This window comes from Colossoma macropomum, unplaced genomic scaffold (assembly GCF_904425465.1).
Source record: "Colossoma macropomum unplaced genomic scaffold, Colossoma_macropomum, whole genome shotgun sequence".
In the NCBI taxonomy this organism is placed as follows: domain Eukaryota; kingdom Metazoa; phylum Chordata; class Actinopteri; order Characiformes; family Serrasalmidae; genus Colossoma; species Colossoma macropomum.
In genome coordinates this window covers 27137740-27156187 of record NW_023494790.1, presented here as the reverse complement: position 1 = coordinate 27156187, position 18448 = coordinate 27137740, and the positions used below count along the sequence as shown (strand labels likewise).

General features: G+C 37.0%; 3 protein-coding genes across 6 annotated transcripts; 1 reads left to right on the top strand and 2 right to left on the bottom strand.

Moving 5' to 3' along the window:
- Positions 1 to 258: 258 nt before the first annotated feature.
- calcoco2 (calcium binding and coiled-coil domain 2) lies at positions 259 to 10360 on the top strand. 4 transcript variants are annotated; one of them, XM_036572842.1, is made up of 14 exons: positions 259 to 361; positions 839 to 1044; positions 1570 to 1672; positions 2424 to 2572; positions 4025 to 4150; positions 4241 to 4387; positions 4498 to 4613; positions 5701 to 5770; positions 5890 to 6054; positions 6222 to 6407; positions 7986 to 8081; positions 8163 to 8343; positions 8531 to 8556; positions 8668 to 10360. In XM_036572842.1, exons 2-14 carry the CDS (start codon positions 868 to 870, stop codon positions 8821 to 8823), a joined length of 1698 nt encoding a protein of 565 aa, XP_036428735.1. In that variant the 5' UTR covers positions 259 to 361; positions 839 to 867; the 3' UTR covers positions 8824 to 10360. The 4 variants fall into 4 exon arrangements, with proteins under 4 accessions (XP_036428735.1, XP_036428738.1, XP_036428737.1 ...); XM_036572845.1 differs by having other exon boundaries at positions 358 to 428; XM_036572844.1 differs by lacking the exon at positions 259 to 361 and adding an exon at positions 366 to 478.
- snf8 (SNF8 subunit of ESCRT-II) lies at positions 10327 to 13725 on the bottom strand. The gene is made up of 8 exons (XM_036572864.1): positions 13314 to 13725; positions 12351 to 12401; positions 12075 to 12213; positions 11753 to 11857; positions 11501 to 11573; positions 11197 to 11338; positions 10742 to 10816; positions 10327 to 10651 (listed from the first exon to the last, which is right to left on the bottom strand). Exons 1-8 carry the CDS (start codon positions 13365 to 13367, stop codon positions 10514 to 10516), a joined length of 777 nt encoding a protein of 258 aa, XP_036428757.1. The 5' UTR covers positions 13368 to 13725; the 3' UTR covers positions 10327 to 10513.
- A 2423-nt stretch (positions 13726 to 16148) lies between these two features.
- On the bottom strand, positions 16149 to 18325 carry LOC118809492 (gastric inhibitory polypeptide). Its single transcript, XM_036572867.1, has 5 exons — positions 18278 to 18325; positions 18100 to 18195; positions 16588 to 16725; positions 16394 to 16492; positions 16149 to 16307 (listed from the first exon to the last, which is right to left on the bottom strand). The coding sequence occupies exons 2-5, from the start codon at positions 18183 to 18185 to the stop codon at positions 16298 to 16300; spliced, it is 333 nt and encodes a 110-aa protein (XP_036428760.1). The 5' UTR covers positions 18186 to 18195; positions 18278 to 18325; the 3' UTR covers positions 16149 to 16297.
- Between the last annotated feature and the right edge of the window lie 123 nt (positions 18326 to 18448).

Below are 18448 nucleotides of genomic sequence, written 5' to 3'. Positions count from 1 at the left end.
TTCCTCATTAAAATGAATTGGGGAAAAGTCAAATGCTTACTACTGAGAAGTGAAACTACATGCTACAATGTAATGCTTGCTAGTATTTTTTTTAGTTTTGACATGTTAGCATGTTTGTCAATTCAGATTTTTTAATTATTTATTTTTTACATTTTTACTTGTTCAAATTGAATTTGTAATATAAAGAAACAGTGAAATAAAAGCTAAAACCTTTTGCCATTAGTACGCTAACCTGTGCGGCGGGCGTCGCCGGTGTCAGTCAGAACTACAGTTCCCAGCATGCTTGGCGCCATCGTTAAACGCCACAGAGTGGGACTGTAAACGCTCACAGCGCGAGTGGCTGCGACACCAAACGGTTCAGGTAACGCGGTTATTTATGGAAGTTTGTCTCGGTTTGATATCAGAGCTGTAGAAGAGATTACTGAGGAGTAAATAGTGTATTTCTTTTATAGGATGTTGACGAGTTTATAGGATGTCGGTAACCGAGTTATTGTTTATTAGTTTATTAGCATTTTTAACGTAAATAGTCGACCTGTTATCTGTTCTAGCGTAAGATAATGACATAACAGCCTTAATAAATCTTATTCTCAAGCTGAGAGTGATTTTATTCGATTTTTTTTTCTCCACAGTAAGTGGACGAGTGAGATAGGAGTGAAAGTGAAACTTGTTTTGCTTGTTTGGTTTTAGACTTTCGTTTTTGGGGCTCGTAGTTAAAGTCAGACATCTTGTGTTTGAGTTTCTCAGTTACTGTTTGAAGTTCTTCACCTAACTTAACTGTAATCGGTATGTGTAAATCAGTAGCTTCTGAGTTGTGACAGGTGATTTTATTGTATTCCAGGTAAATTTGGTGTTATTTCCGGACTGAAAATGAACGACAGTACAGAAGAGGATCGGATTACTCTGGATATGGAGTCCTCCTGCTTCTCTCAGGTTGTTTTTATGGATGTTCCTCACTCGTATCCGCCGAACACTTCAGTGAAGTGCAGCTACACTGTGACCGGAGGACTGAACCCCAGCTCTAAGGACTGGATCGGCGTATTTAAGGTGGATCACCTTCTGTGTGATTTTATGCTTTGAGATTTGTTCATAATTTTTCCTGTTTTGTTCCCTCAGCTTATACTTTTTCCTCATCATTTTATACCAGTATATCCACTAAGACTGGGTGACTGGGAAAAGTCTGTAAGCTGACAAAAAAATAATTAACAAAAGCAAATTAACAAAAACAAATTAACATTTGTAAAACTAAGGAACAGGAAGAACAATCAGACAATTGGTAAAAATAAACCAATAAAATAGTAATATAGTAAAATGTAATATAATGGGCTGACTTGTTGCTATGCCATGGTTGCTGTGTAGAGCTCTCTGTATTCAGTCTAAATCTGTCTGTTTTATGATACATACAGTTGCTCAGTGTACTAGGAATACTGTCAATACCCATGATACTCTAAAAACAAACTGTGATGTAATATATCACATAATTAACAAACTGTCACATCACCCACTTCTAGTAAAACTCCATATTTCCCATATTATCCGTATTAACGTATGGCCTGTACATTACATGTCTAGGTTGGCTGGAGTTCAACTCAGAAATACCACAGCTACGTATGGGTGGAACCTCCTGTGGACCATGATGGAGCTGAGCCCCTTAAACTACAGGTTGTCTTTGATGGTAAGAGAGTGGATTATGCTTAAATACTAAATATTAGACCCGTGTTAATGGACCTCAGTACACACTTAAAAATGATGGTTCTTCTATAAATGGTTCTTTATAGAACCATGAACACTCATAGAACCCTTTTCCTGATTAAAGGGTTCTTTGCATCGTGAAAGGTTTCTTCAGATTGATGAAGATTGTGCTGTAGATGGTTCTATATAGAACCTTTTTGAAATGGGTTCTGTAAACCACCAAAAAAGGTTCTTATATTGTGACAAGCTTGACATAGTAACAATAGCAGAACCTGTTTTGGTGCTATTTAGGACCATCTACAGCACATTCCAGCAATCTGAATGCAAAGAACCCTTTAATCATGCAAAGAGTTCTTTGAGTGTTCACGGTTCTATATAGAACCATTTTCTTTACTAAAGAAAGTGAGTAGTTAATGTTGTGATTTATCTGCAGTAAACATAAGTAGAGTCAGTCTGCTCCAGTAAATTACACATCACATGTCCAGGGATCCTAAACTAGGTCTTGTGATGTAATTTGTACCTCATTAAGAATCTGGTCTCCCACCACCTGCCATCTCCTTGGCAGATGGTGATGTGTTTGGAGCCAGTGGCTAGATGCTGTTAGGGTGGGGCATCACAAATAGTTGTGCAGTTACACAAGTACTTGAACCTGTTAAGGTGCTGCTGAGTCATCCGCAGCAGTCACAAGAGAGAGACGCCATAGCTTTACTGTTTATCTGTGTCTGGTCTTGTAGAATACTACCTTCCTAAGGATGATGGGGAGTTCTATCAGTTCTGCTACGTGGACAGCAGTGGTCAGGTCAGAGGAGCCAGCACACCGTTCTGCTTCCAAAACCCAGCAGAATCAAGCTTAGACTGCAGCCTTTTGGTCATCACAACACAGGTACACTTACCCACACATCCTACATGTGGCAGGTACAAATGCCATCTGACACCTGGGGTGGGCAGTATGTTGATATTTATTGCTGTCTCTTTTCTGAGCAGATAATGGATCTTCAGTAGTTAAAGAACACTAAACAGCTGCATGTTTCACTACAGCAAGAGCAAAATTAGGCCTGTTTAATTGCGTTTAGTGCAGTATGTGAAACTCATAGTATGTTAAAATCGATTTTTGCTCCAGATTGGCCAATTTATTATTTTTTATTAAGCCAATGTCTTTGCATGTTTATAGTGTAAATAACATGAGGCAGGTGCACATTCACTGTATTTAAATGTTGCTGCTACACCTTAACCCAAAATTTTACAATTTATTTATGCGTAACATTGTGCAAATAGCCAATTACCTCTTACTTTTGATGAAGCACTTTATTTAATGTTATTAAAATAGGCAACTGATTTTTATTTAAGAATTTAAAATGCCAGTTTGGCTCATTGAAGAACCAATAGCCTATTTAATATTGTAATTTTGGCTAATAAACTGGATGCACTAGTGTGTTTCATGTTTTTACTTTATAATCAACATAATGTGAGCTTTGGTTTCATTAAAGGTTAATAAACATTGTCCATCAGTTCTGCTGTAAAGACGTTGGAATGGGAAATAATAATTAAGGATCAATGCATCCGTTTTTGATAGTATTTTTTGAAATGTGGCACCACAGACTCTTTTTTTCCCTGTTTCAATTTTTCAAACCTCAAAAAAACTAAATAGTGTGGTGGTTGTTATGTATTGTGAAAAAATCTTCACACTTTTCCAAAATATATATATATATATATATATATATATAGAAAATATAAAAAAATACACTTTGTATGTATATATATATATATATATATACATATATATACATATATACATATATACACACATACAAAGTATATTTTTGCCCACACCTGTCTCACACATCTTGTTTTGTGGACTATATTTTTACATTTTACATACTGTGAAATTTTACTGCGTATTGCATGCTGGTCAGCATTCCATGTTCACTTGGAAATCACATTCTTACTCTATACTCTTTATTTAAACACATGTCAAAAAGGTTCTTTGGAGTCATACTGTAGAAAACAGGTTCTATGGTAGTCAAGTCATGAAGTACCTCCTGTTCTGCACGTTTATTGTTTTCCTGCTCTAACACACCCATTTCAAGTCATGAAGGGCTTGTTAATGAGTTGATTTGTTGGATCAGCTGTGTTGGGAGCAGGGAAACACTAAAATGTGCAGGGCAGGAGGTACTTCAAGACCGGGGTTGGGAACCACTGCCATAGAAGAGCTACTTTTGGTTCTAGAGCCATACATTCAAGCCAGGAACCATTTAAGAACCCCTATTTTTAGGAGTGTGGTACAGTAACAGAATATTTTGTATTCATTAAGAATCATGTATGGTTGTGGCTACAGGAACAAGCAGAGCAGATGGAGAAGGAGAAAAAGGATTTATTGACTCAGATGGAACAAGTGAAAGAAGAAAATCTGATTTTGAAAAAGGAGCTGGAGGAAAGGTTGCATGAAATTCACCATCTCAGGGTTGGTTCTTCATCCTTATTTTGCTGTTTTTGAGTTGTGTAACTGAATCTAACACTGTCACTGAGGTACTTGTGGTTTCATATCCTGTAGACGCACATAGATAAGCTGAAGTCAGACAGTACATCTGAAACGCTACCACCAAATGAGCAGAAGCCTGAAAGTGTTGAACAGGTCACCCAAGAGCAGCAGCTTCTCTCCCACACAGTGGCTGAAAACGAAGCCAAACAGGAACAGGAGGTGCCGACAACAACACTGCATGTGCAGCCATGTGTATTGTTGTTTTTGAATCACTGTAAACATATGGATAAATGCTGTGTTCTCATTTTTTATTCGATTGTGCTCTGCAGTCACTGACCATTTTCCAAGACAAGTATGATAAAGCTGTGCAGAAGATCCTCATGCTGAAAGACGAGAAAGTTCTGCTAAAGGAACAGCTCGAAGCCCAGCAAGCTGAGATTTCACAGTGAGCTTTAACCCTTTAACACATTCACAAGAAGCAGCTATTTCTGCCTTTCAGTCTGCTCCTTTCATATGATTCGTTTTACTAAATTAAGACCATGACTTAGCAAACAGCTGCTGTTGAATTTTTAAAACATTTTTTTCAAACAAGGAAACATGAATAAGATTATAAAGTTCTGTTCAAAAGTCAGAGACTACCCTTCATTTACTTATTTTCCAGTCAAAAGGGCAAATAAGGACAAGTTATTCATTTTCAGCAAAAAAAAGGCAGAAAACACATATTTAACAGAAAATATTTACATACAAATCTAAACAACTAAACATATCATCATTTTTTCAGGATTTGGGGTGTCCACTCTTTGCCTTTTATTAGCTTCCATTGTTTTGGAATACTTTTGGTTTTTCAAAGAAATCTGTAGGGATATTTTTCCACACCTCCACAGTTCAGATTTAGATATTGGTTGCATTTTTTTTTGCTTCTCACAGTCCAAGTAATCCCAAGCACATTCAGTGCTGTATAAGTCTGGACTCTGGAGTGGTCAGTCCATTTTTTAAATTCTCTACATTTTTTCTATTAACGTTTCTCAGTAAGAGCAAGAGTTTTCTTCTCACAGGGGATGAAAAGACAGAAACACCCGTGGATTTTTTTGTTAAACTATCACAGACCACCCAGTAATAAGGACAGAATTGTGCTACGTTTTTTATAGTGACAGACAAAAACCTCCAATTCCACATGCTGATCCATTGTACTACTCAATGTGGAAATACATGCAGCTATTTTGAGGACATACTTAAAGGAGACTAAGTCGAAGTATCTGAATGTATTACTAAAAATATGTTAAGTCTGATAGAGTTACCATATCAGTAAACTTTTACATAGTGCAGCCCCTTAAATTCTAAGCTCATTATTCAGTTATTAATCTTAAGGCTTATTATCCATTAACAACTATGACTTATTCAGTAACTACTGTGTCACGTATGTAATCATGAGTGTGAGTCCATTGATGGGACCTTAGAGTACAACATTCTGAGTAATTTCCCATTCTTTTTAAGGTTTCTTATAAGATGTTTTCTCTGCTATGTCCCTGCAGGTTGAGGCCCAAGGTGAAAGAATACGAGCAGGATTTTAACAGACTGCAAGATCATGTCCAGCTGCTGCAGGTCTGACAATATCGTCATGTTAACTCAGCCTTTTTTTTTAATCCAGTTACAGGACAATATGTTTTTTCCTCACTAAAGATGGCATTGTTTCCTGTATGATTTCTGTCTTCCTGTTTTAGGTTGACGTACAAAGTAGCCGGAAAGAGAATGAAAGGTTGCATGCGGAAATCCTGGAGCTGATGGAAATGAAGAGGGAGGTGGAGGGACTGCGGGGCGAGAACAAGACTTTACGTGCAAGCTTATCAGAACAGGGACCCTCTGATGGGGACAAAAGTAATACAAAGGTGTGAAAATTAACGTCTGGAAAACTGTGCACGCAGAAGTTTCTGGTTAGCTTCAGGATTTATTTGTATTATTTTGTAAAGGTCCCTTTAAAGGGTCAGTATATTATTGATTGCTAATATTGGGATTTTTTGTGGAAAAAGATCCAGTAATCTATGAAATGTTATAGGTGCAGATTCAGACCGTCCTGAAGCAGCTGACAGAAGCCAGAGGGACGCTACGCAAAGAGATTGCGAACAGCAACGAGGCAAACAGACGTGCCGATAAAGCTGAACTGGAGCTGAGACAGCTGAAGGAGCAGCTTGAGCAAATGACAGTGACTAAGGAGCGGAAGGTGGACAGCAGCCAGATGGAGGTGTTTTTTTTTTTTTTTTTTGGTGATCAAAACCTCTTGATTACCTTTATCTTGTCTAACACGTTGGATTGGCCTGAAATAAATGTTTTGCCCATTTTCCCCTTACTCCAAAGAATCAGAAAAACATGTTTGCTGTCTAAGGTTTGCTTTTTTAGTTTGGCACTAGAGCTGTAAGACTAATGTAGCTGACAAGTAATGTAAACTTGTAGCCACCACTTGACTCTCTTTGAGATATGCAAGTCTATTTTACTTAACATATGGGTGTGGTTTGAGGCATGTTTGATGATTTAGTTGGTAATTCCTGGAGTATAAGTTTCCATTACTTGTTAATTACTGAGCCTCGTGGCCCCAGTACAAAATTAAAAAAGCAAACTAAAACCATAACTTCATGTTTGACAGAACGACCACTTTAAAGGAATTGTTCAGCAAAAAAACAATTTTACATTTTCTACTTACCTCAAATGCAGTCAGTCAGCCAAGACATGTTTGGTGTCTGTAAGTTTTTCGTCTGGAACTGTAAGGCTAATGGTGCTTAGAAACACTGGTCACCAAAACCGTTTCCACAAATACGTGTCGAAATCTTCATATATTTGCTTCGCATTACGTCAGTAAGCTACGTAAACCTGTTTAGAAAAACAGAATTTGGTAAAATGGCATGGGCAGACCTTATTTACACATTTAAGCTAAAGTTGGAACTACGTTATCATTTGCATAACGTCCTTCAGACTCCGGTAGGCTGGAGTACCAGGTTGTGCTGTGAAATGTCTCTATGCTGGTATGTAGCATTAGCACAGTAACAACTAATGCTTGCTTACTGTAACTGAGTTAAATAGTAATAAACCCACAAAAATTTGTTGTGTTCCATTTTACAAAAAGAGAACTAAAAGATCTGGTATATTACCACTGATTTCCCAATTATGCAGACAAACAGCTATACCAAGTACATATTACGAATGACACCTCAAAGAAGTGAATCCAAAGCAAGTGCTGTTTACTTTCCCTCAGTCTTTGTTGTATAGCTCCGTGCAAATAAGTGGGTCCAGCATCCAACTGAAGCATTTCTTCGTATATTATGTATATGAGCATATATATTATTATATCTTATTTGTATATGGGTTTACATTTATATATGGTCAGGCTCATTTGTGCAGAAAATATGGTCCTCAAATACTTAATAGGACATTATATTGATTTTCTGATTACACTTAATGTGCTTCTCTACCTGTTTTATTCTACAGTGCATCCGCAAATTCCTTTAGCCCTGTCTTGCATGGAAAAACACTGAAAGAAGTGATTCTTCTTTGGTTATCCTAAATTGCTTCCACTTATTTTAGCCACATGTAGAAGTTTTTTTTTAGTGGTGAGAGATGTTTTTTGGCATGTATTGACACTATTTGCACTACTGACATTCAGTGTTCATTAGCAACATTAGACTTGTTAGTGCAGTTCTAAACTAATGAAGCAAGGTTTTGTCACCAAACATGTCTTGGCTGATCGACTGCATTTGGGGTAAGTGGAAGATCACATAAATTAAAAATTTCACCAAACTACTCCTTTAACCCTTGCCTGTCATTTCAGAAACAGCTTGAGGAAGCACAGAGGAGAATCAATGAACAGGCAACCATGGCCAAAATAGCGCGATTAGAAAAGGAAAAACTTGCTGAAGAAAATGAGGTGATTTCTTGTTGGTCTCATGTTTGCCATAGTCGTGTGTGCACAGCATAGTTTGACAGTGTCTTGGTCTTTCTTTGACAGGAACTCAAAGCAGAAGTAACGAAATTACAAACACAATTATATGAACTTCAGCTCGCATCGGTAGCTGTAGTCGCTCAGCAGCAACCCAGCCCTCTCAGTCCATCTTTTACTGACCCTTTCAACTCACAGCAGCAACCTCAATCAGCCTCACATTACTATGAGAGCATCACTGGACTTTCTGGTAAATGCTTGAAAAATCATTTTTAAAATTATCGAAGTGAGTAATCTGCTTTTAAGTTAGTTGAATAAAGAGTAATGTACAGGCATATAGAACAAATAAAACAGTGTTTTTGGCAATTAGTTGTGAAGTTGAATCAAGAGTCTAGACCTAGTGTTTTCAAAAATGCCTTATTTCTCCTGTTTTCTAGGAATTTCCACTGACTTAGAAAACAAGGTAATTCATACGTATAGACATATGCATATCACAGTCATTAATTAAAATCAGTGCAAATTATGTTAGCACGCGTGTTCTAATTCTCAAGTAATTCTTGATCTTTATTAACAGATGGTGTGCCGTCATTGCCAGGAGAGTTTTCCTGATATCAGTGAAGACGAACTGGCAATGCACGAGCAATCTCACAAGGTTTGTCCTTTCTGTACATTGATCTGTGATGATTTGGGACAGCAGGAGTTTGAAGATCACGTCTACGGCCACGAGTAATAGTCACATCACCAAGGCCCATCTAGGGAAAATAATTATTCGTTACCAACTTAAAAAGCTTTTGAAGTTTGGAAAAACATGAATAATTATGTAAATTGGTGCAAATTTCTAGATATTTCTGCCTGCTTAAATACTTTACTATATTTATTTCTTCCATTTTTTTTTTAAACTAGAAGCACTGACATGCTGCGTGTTGAATGCAGCTATGCCACAAGATGTTCTCAAAACTGTGGTGGTTTTTAAGTTGCTGTAATAATAGGTAGAGCAATAAAAATAAACTTTTTAATGTGCATGGTCCTCAAATATCAGACTCTGAACTGTTTCAAATTAATGTACTGGAGTATCTTCAAACATAAACCCTTACAAATGCAAACGAAAACTACAAGCAAATCAAAACCGAAATTAGTAGATAAACAAAGTAGCCACAGTTCTATACAACTGATTAAAATCTAGGACGAGAATACCATGAAAAGAGGAAGCTCACAGGAAAAAAAGTTTTTAGGTTTTAAATGTTGTTTTTAATTTTTAATCAAATAATCAGCGCCTTATCTTTGAATGAGAAAGCAATTACTTGAATTATGTTCCAAAAGCTATGGAGGAAAACAACTGTTTCTGGCAGCTGTTTGTCAAAAGTTTCAGCTATGTTAAAAAATAAATAAATACATAATTAATAAATAAATTTTTGACTTTTTGATTTTTCTCAAAATTTATCAGAGGTTAAACTTTTGAGAAGTCAGTTTTGGGTAAATAAGTCTTTATTTTGACAAAAGCTAAAATGTCATTATTTTGACATAAAAAGTCTAAATTTTGATACTGCTGACTGAGTAAGAGGGAAAAAAAACAGGGTTTTCTCTCCTGTGTGGCGGAAATAAGTTTTCATTAAAGACGAGGTTAGATAACCCAGGTATGCTTTATATCCTTTGTGCTGGCTGCTGATTTTTGATCAGGCTGGAAATCAAGCCTCAAAGTATGTTATAGAGAAAGATTTTACATTAGTTTATTATTTAAAGCTACACAGTGTAAGGATTAGAGATTTGGAGACCTCTCTGATGGGAAAAGTGTAATTGCACAGATCATGTGGAAGAACATTTTGTAATGTTGGGTGTGCTCTGGACCTCTTCGCTGAGTGGATGACGGTGATGATTGCGAGTGAGTTGAAAGAGCATTCAAGAGAACTCATTCAAAACTTGGGAGGACGTTCATCAGCATAATGTTGATTCCTGAAGAAGTGCAATTGAGACCTAAATATCAAACCAAAACTTCTTTTGGAGAAGATGTATGCGTGAGACGTTAATACATTAAGATGTATGATGTGGACCATAAACTACCACAAAATCTGACCTGACATTTAATATTTAATAATGTTATTTGTAATTCTAAATATAATGCATGCTTATAGTTTTTAAAAAGTATTGTAAAACAATGTAATGTACACCTGCATCTTAATTGGTGACTAAATAAAAAATTAAAATGAAACAAAAAAGGCAAACAAATATTTACAGAAATTCCTACAGAAAATAAATGCTTTTATTATCCATTTCGAGACAGTTATTCTTTCAGTTAGCTTTCACAATCACACGTCAAGGAAGCACTCATTACATGATGTGGTTTCAGCACTTGAAAGGACAGTATTCAACCTGGCTGATTACTTTGACTGATTGCTCAGTTTATAGAAAGTTGTTTCTTCTTGTCACGGTGTCATCTGGTTAGCCTCCTCAGGTGTGACATCACGAGACAAAAGTTCTGAGAACAGGGCTGGCAGCCAGTACTGCGGCTCACCTGCAGCTTGAGAATCCAGCCATGCTAGACCTTCTTTCAGCAGGTGGTCCTGAACATAGGAAAACCATGTCATAGCTTTAGTGTGTTCTTCAGGTTTCTTATCAAACTTCAACATAATGTATTCTTCCTGAACACTTACAAGTACATGACATGCCCGTTCTTTCTCCCACTTGAGGCCATCTCTGATCTCACTCACTGTTACGTAGCCCTTTTTCTGCAAAAAAACGGAAAGTATTTCGCACAAATCTCACAAACTATGCTCCAAAAAAAAGATGGTCCATCAAGAGTTCTTTAGTAAAGAAAATGGTTCTATATAGAACCATGTACATTCAAAGAACCCTTTGCATGATGGAAGCGTTCTTCAGATGGATGGAGAATGTGTTGTAGATGGTTCTATGAAGACATTTTTTGAAAAGGGTTCTGCCATTGTCAATAGCTCGTTTTGGCACATTCTCCATCATCCAGTGGGTTCTTTGAGTGTTCATGGTTCTATATAGAACCATTTTCTTTACTAAAGAACCCTTGAAAAACCATCTTGTTAAAGAGTGTAGGTATGAAAGTTTAGTCACTTTCTTTGTTTTCAGTACTGATTACCTCAGCCAGCTGAAGAACAACAGTGTGATCCATGTTGAGCTCAGCTGGGACAGACTGAACTAAATAGGAGCCTCCAACAGGAATCATTCCAAAACCATTCCCCATCGCTTTGAGCTTTTTGATGGCCCGTACCAAGTCGTCTCTGGCAAATAAAGTATATCTGTATTGTATTGTGTATATGTATCTCAAGATTTGTATAGAACTGACAGAAATTGAGACTCTCAACACAAATTTCTCCTACTTTCTTACCGGTTTATTTAAAGCTTTTTACTAAGGTAAAACGTTTGAGAGCAAAGACACTCACTGGCTCACATCCTGAGCAAACTTGCCTCTTCCCTTTAACACTCTCTGATGAAGTTCATCCAGTGTAATGAGTCCTATTGGAACAAAAAGTGGTTTTATCTTGTAGGTGCATTCTTTGTTCATTTCTTAGATTTTCATAACGTTCATATATAAATGAATTACAAAGTTAAACTCACTGGTTCAGTCATCCAGAGCACATCAATGTGCTGTGACACAGTTAGATCTTTAAAAAAAAAATCTAAATGTAACTCACCGCCATTTCTGTGCTTTAGAGCAAGGCAGACTTCAATTATCTGTACACCAAGCTCATAATAGAAATCTCCAACTCCAAGCATCTCTGACCAGAATCCTTTACCAGCTGTTCAAAATAAGACCAGAAAAAAAATATAATGAAAAGACTTATATACTGAACAATAACCGAGCAATGTAATATTACATTTAGTTTTAAGTAATAATGTGATTCATCTAAATTCAAAACAAGCATTCCTTAAAACAATGTGCCACTTTAATTAGTGTCATTTGACCTCAAACTTAACCAACAGCTTGGATAAACACTTTCGGATATGAGTACTCACACGCTAGTGGGTCCACTCCTATCGTGGCACACATTTCCTGGAACTGAACCCTGAACTGTGAATTCTTTCGAATCTCTTGCTTGTGTTTGCTGGCAAACTCCTCCAAATGAGTTTTGAATGTTTCCAACTGTTTAGACATCTACAAAGAAAAAAGGTCAGACCACGATTCAGCATAACCTGTGATGCTATTCCGCTTACTGATTTAAATATTTCATAAATGAATTAGTATCTTTCCATTTCTTGGAGAACTGAGAGTAGTACCTGCTGTACTCTTACCTGTGCAATCTGATCCTCAGCCAGGACTGTTCCTCTTTCTTTGTACTTGGCCTACAACAATGAGAGAATAACGAGAGGCAAATCTCAAATTTAATATGCCAAGATGTTGTATTCAATCCACATTTTAGCTTAAATGTTTAGTTATTGTATTAAAACAAAAACTGATAAGTAAATTATTATCCCCCTAAATTAAAGTGAGAAAAAACAGGAATTCTTACCAGTAATGACTGAAGAATCGTACATGCTAAAATATAATCCCTACTAGTAAAAGTTGAATGTTGAGATGTTTGTTACATTTAATTTTTATAAGTATTACAAACATTTTAACTGTTTAATTTGAATTTCTGATATCAATAAAGTGTAGATTGAAAACTTAAATGGCCATGTGTGAACACTTACAGGTCATTAAAGCAAAAATCTCCAATGCTAAAATAATAAAAAAGGATGCACGATGATGTCAGAATCATATGTGATGTATTTATTGTAACGTTACACCTGAAGTGCAGAAGGTTTAGGATATGCTGGGTTAAGTTGCTGCTCTGAAATATCTGCACTTTATTCTTGTCTTCTGCATTTGTAACCCTACACTCTTAAAAAGAAAAAGATGGTTCTTCAATAAAGGAAATACTTCTATTTAGAACTATGAGTTCTATATGGAACCATTACATACATAAAAGGTTCTTTGCATGGTGAAACTGTTCTTCAGATTGATGAAGAATGTGCTGTATATGGTTCTGTACAGCACCAAAAAATGTTTTTTTATTGTTACAAGCTTGACATCGTAACAACAGCAGAACCCTTTTCAAAACGGTTCTATTTAGAACCATATATAACACATTCTCCGTCAATCTGAAGAACCCTCTTAGTTTCAGTGTGTACAGAACCATAATCCAGGCACACAGAGCCCCACAGTGACCCACTCTTCCCGTAGCCCAAACAACGTTAACGCGAACTCCGCGCTACCTCCGCCAGTTTCTTCTTGGCGATGGCTCCGGCTCCCACTCCCCTCCTGTGCATTGTGCTCCGCAGCTGTGGGTGAGCAGGATTAGTGACAGTTCAGTGAACTGTAGACTCGGGTCCGCTGAGGAGTCCTGAGTTAGTTAGTTAACATTTAGTGACGAGATTCTGGAGAAAACCCGGAGAAACACAGACTGAACTTCAACACACTGCATAAAAACACTGTCAGCAGTGTGGAGGAAAAACAAGAGAACTAAACGTCTGTGATATTATATAAGCGAACTCTGCAGACGAATAAAAACAGAAATAAACGAACGTCACTTCTTTCTTTCTGTTGTATTTTAAACCGATGTGTTTCTCTTTTGGACGCTCTGATGTTTTTCCGCATTGAAGCGAATGATTCTTCTTCTTTGGGGACTTTATGCCGGGTGAGCGCTGCAAGGCTGCGCTACTGCCACCTACCGGATATACAAGTTATTGCTTTACCCAGGGACGGGTGTAAAAAGAGCAATTTAGAGAGGCAGAGGTTCGCCAATCTGCAAAAAACTGCGTCTAAAAATTGTTGAACAATTTCAGAAAAATGTTCCTCAACGTAAAATTGTGAAGACTTTGGATATCCCACCGTCTACAGTACATAATGTCATTAAAAGATTCAAAGAATCTGGAGAAATCCCTGTACACAAGGGACAAGGCCAACAATCAGTAGTGGATGCTCGTGATCTTTGGGCCCTCAGGTGGCACTGCATTAAAAACAGGCATGATTCTGTAATGGAAATCACTGCATGGGCTCAGGAACGCTTCCAGAAATCATTGTCTGTGGACACAGTCCACTGTGCAATCCACAAATGCAAGTGAAAGCTGTATCATGCAAATATATAAACAGGATCCAGAAACACCGCCAACTTCTCTGGGCCCAAGCTCATTTAAAATGAACCGAGGCGAAGTGGAAATGTGTCCTGTGGTCAGATTAATCAAAATTTGAAATTCTTTTTGGAAATAATGGACACTGCATCCTCCAGAGTAAAGACCTCCCAGCTTGTTATTAGCACACAGTTCAAAAGCCAGCATCCATGATGGTATGTGGGAGCACAAGTGCACATGGCATAAGTGTCTTGCGCATCTGTCAAGGCACCATTAATGCTGAATGAACTATACAGCTTTTGGCAACATATGCTTCCATCCAGACAGCGGTCTTTCAGGGAAGGCCTTGTGCATTTCAGCAAGACAATGCTAAACCACATACTGCATCCACCACAACAGCATGGCTTAGCAGAAGAAGAGTCTGGGTGCTGAACAGACTTGCCTGCAGTCCAGACCTTTCACGAATAGAAAAATTTGGTGCATCATGAAACCAAAAATCCATCAAAGAAGACCCAGGACTGCTGAACAGCTCAAATCCTACATCAGACAAGAATGGGACAACATTCCTCTCCCAAAACTCCAGCAACTAGTCTCCGCGCTTCCCAGATGTTTACAGACTGTTAATAAAAGAAGAGGGGATGCTACATAATGGTAGACATGGCCCAACTTTTCTGAGATGCGTTGCTGCTCTAAATGAGTTAATGTTTTAAATGAGTTAATGTTTTTCATGAAATGGTAAAATGTCTCACTTTCAACATCTGATATGTGTTCTATGTTGTATTGTAAATAAAATATGGGTCTATGAGATTTGCAAATCATTGCATTCTGTTTTTATTTACATTTTTTATATTTTACACAGCGTCTCAACTTTTTTGGAATTGGGTTTTTACTTATAATTTTTACTTCTGAAGCATTTTTGTATAAGAAAAATATAGTTTAATGATATAAATTACATTTTTAAATGTTTTTCTGCAGTCAGTGAAAAATAAATGATTCTTTCTCCTTTACAGGGAGACATTCATAACTAGAGCATTGTATTCCAACCTGGTGAAACAGAGGAATCACAGAGAACTATATAGAGAGTATTCAGGCCAGAACTATATAGAGAGTATTCAGGCCAGTTTCAAGCAACTGGCTGGACATCTGTAGTCTTTCTGCTCTGCAAATCTTTCAGGGGGCTTCTCTCATTTTCTGAAGGTTACCCGCAGCCCAGTCTGAGTTACAAGAGTTTTCACAGTATGGTGCGAACAGTTTGGGTCCATTTTGCTTCTATACTCAGGGCTCTATATAGTACTGAAAAAGGGTTCTTTAACTTGCAACAGTGGAACCCTTTTTGTTGCTGCATGGAACCATGTTTAAAAGAATTCTTTAAAGAGACATATACAACTGTTTATGGAGAAGATCCATTTGACCATGCACAGAACCATTTATGCATATTGCAATGCACATTTATGCATATGGTTCTGTGAGTATTCATTCTGTATAGAACCATTGCCTTTACTAAAGACCCTTTGAGGAGCCATTTTGTAAAAAGTGTACGGTGAAAAAGTTTGGAATTACTTGCCACATTAATATTTTTTATTGTTTTATATGGAATAACTTATACAGTGTTGATTTAAATCTTAAAGACTATTTGGCAAAAAATAGTTCTAGATGTTATATTCAGTATTTGAAGTGTTCTGTGAACAATAAACTAGTAAATGACATAACATATTAAACATATATTAAACATAACATATTAAAATACTTTTTTTACTGTTGTAAACAATGATTATAATTTTTTTGTAAAATACAAAGAAAAATCAGATTTAGTTGTACAAAATTACTTATTTGTTGATTTAATTTGATATTTTATAGGGAATTAGTAAAAAAACAAATAAAGGATTTGCCACGTATAGATGGTTATGTCTATTGTGCTATTTTAACTATTACAACTTTGTTTGACTGCAGTGTAAGACACAAAGTCAGAAAGGGTTTCATTTTGAAATATGCTTTTATTGAAATTATAACTATCATGGATACTTTAAAGCATTAGGCCATTTTGGGACGTTTTGAAGGCAGAACGAGGAGTTTATCCGCAGTTTCTTGAACCTGTCCACTGCTCTGCTGATGCCACTTCTTCCTGGGCACTAATGAGTCCTGTAAGACAGAACAGAAAATGACCATTTTTAGCTAAATTTTATTCATGATCAGTCATGATCACAGATACTTATTTTCACACTTACTTGGATCTGTCTCCTTTGCTGTGAATCAACATGGTGAAATCCTTCTTCAGAAGATCATTGAAGATGTGAACGTCTGGATCCTCTGGTGTCGTAGTTGGCCTTAAGCAACATACAGTAAAAAAGCATGTTGTTCATTCTGTGTTATTCCAAAAATAAATCTATAACAGTGATAAAATGCTCCACATCATACATACATGCTCTTTTTCTCTCTCTGGTTTAGGAGAAAGTTCACAAAGTTCTTCTGTACCATGGAGTCCATTATTTTACTGATATCACTCGCTATAGTCGATTCAGCATAGCGGCGATCCAAGCGTTGGCTATCGTCTGCAGGGCTATTAGTGATACGCAAATCATGAAAAATGTTTGTATTCCTTGAGTAAATAAGTTATTTTTCATAAAGGAAACTCAGAGATAAGTGGGCTGTTGGATGGGCGATACCACTAATTTTCTTTTTTGATTCAATAGTTAATAACAGGGCTAATATCTTGATTCTGATCTTCTTGTGCATATAAAAGACAATTTCTTTGTAGAGAAAAACAGTAAAATATTGACATCAAAAAATTTACACTCAAAAACCTTTACATTATTACTTAATAGTAATAGTGTGAAATATTAGACTTCTATTATAGAGCATTCACTCTCTCACTCATTGGTATCCTACACATTATCCTATTTGATACATTCCCCACCCAATTTTCTCCCCAGTATAGTCTTTGATAATTCCTCCCGCTAGCTTCACCAATCACATGATGCTACCTAGCCAGAAGGGCGAAGGCTAGCACAAGCTTTTACTGCATCTTTTCAAACTGCTGCTAATGCAACATCATTAGACAGCTCAACATGCTTGGAGGAGGACGCTAACTGCCAATTCTGTTATCTCAGCCCCCCAGACGGAACAGATTTTTTGCTCCAACCCAATTTGAAACACATAAATCAAGCAGAAATCTGGAACAAATATTGAGAACTACCAAGCTAAGAGACACTTGCACTAGCTAGCATTGTGCTGAGCGATGGGGGGAGAGGGAGGGCAATTAAGTTCTGTGGCTTCATTGGAGATCGAACTTGCTACCTCCCGATTATAGGGCCAATGCTGAGATGGTTGCGTCTTTTGGGAGCCATCACAATCATTAATGAATACAAAATTACAGTGTAATTTGCAATGATTTAAACATGATGATGCTTTATAGTCTTCTGCCTCCACCCACTAGCATTGACATATTTATGTTGGACTACCTAAGATTTTAGAGCTATGTTGAATATATCATGTTGCAGGTTGTGAAGCATGAGTTTGAAAATGGTTACTATGAATGAGACACATTATAAACAAGAGGTAGATAATCAGATGTCAGATCTGTCTATGTAGTGTTCATGGAAGCCGACTATTGAGGTGTGTTCAGAAATCTGATCTTTCTGTGACTCATGAGTGTTTCAAGAATGATTTTAAGGCCTGCACCATAGGACCCATTGTGACTGCTCCATTTGCCCCTCGATAGTTATGCCACTGATATCTATATTTTCATGTGAGCATCAAACATCAGCATCAGAAGTATCGATACTTCGCCCACCTTCCATCTGTACTAAACCCCTCATAAAGATACTGACACAACTGAACACCTACGACTTACAGTAAGATCCACATTCTACCATAAGACAGCAACTTAAGTGTGAAATAAATACATGAATAAATATGAATGGTTGTATCTTGCCTGTTGTCAACAGCTCTTGCACCGACTGCCAGTACAGCACCCATGAAAAGGAAAACCAGTGCAATCAACTCTACCTTCATCTTCATCTTCCACAGTCTGAAATTCAGATCAAAATTAGACATTCACACTGACAGATTAACTGTAGCATGCAATAAAATAGCTGAAAAATATGTCCTACCTTTCTCAGCTCTGGTGCTGTAGCAGTGATGGTTTAAAATGGTTAGGTGCTTTACAGTGAGTTGCACTAGCCTTTTATACATTACAACACTGTAAACATTTGGAAAAATAACTTAGTTCCACATCATTAGAGCTATTACTTATGTGAGTGATTATGCAGGTGTAAATACTG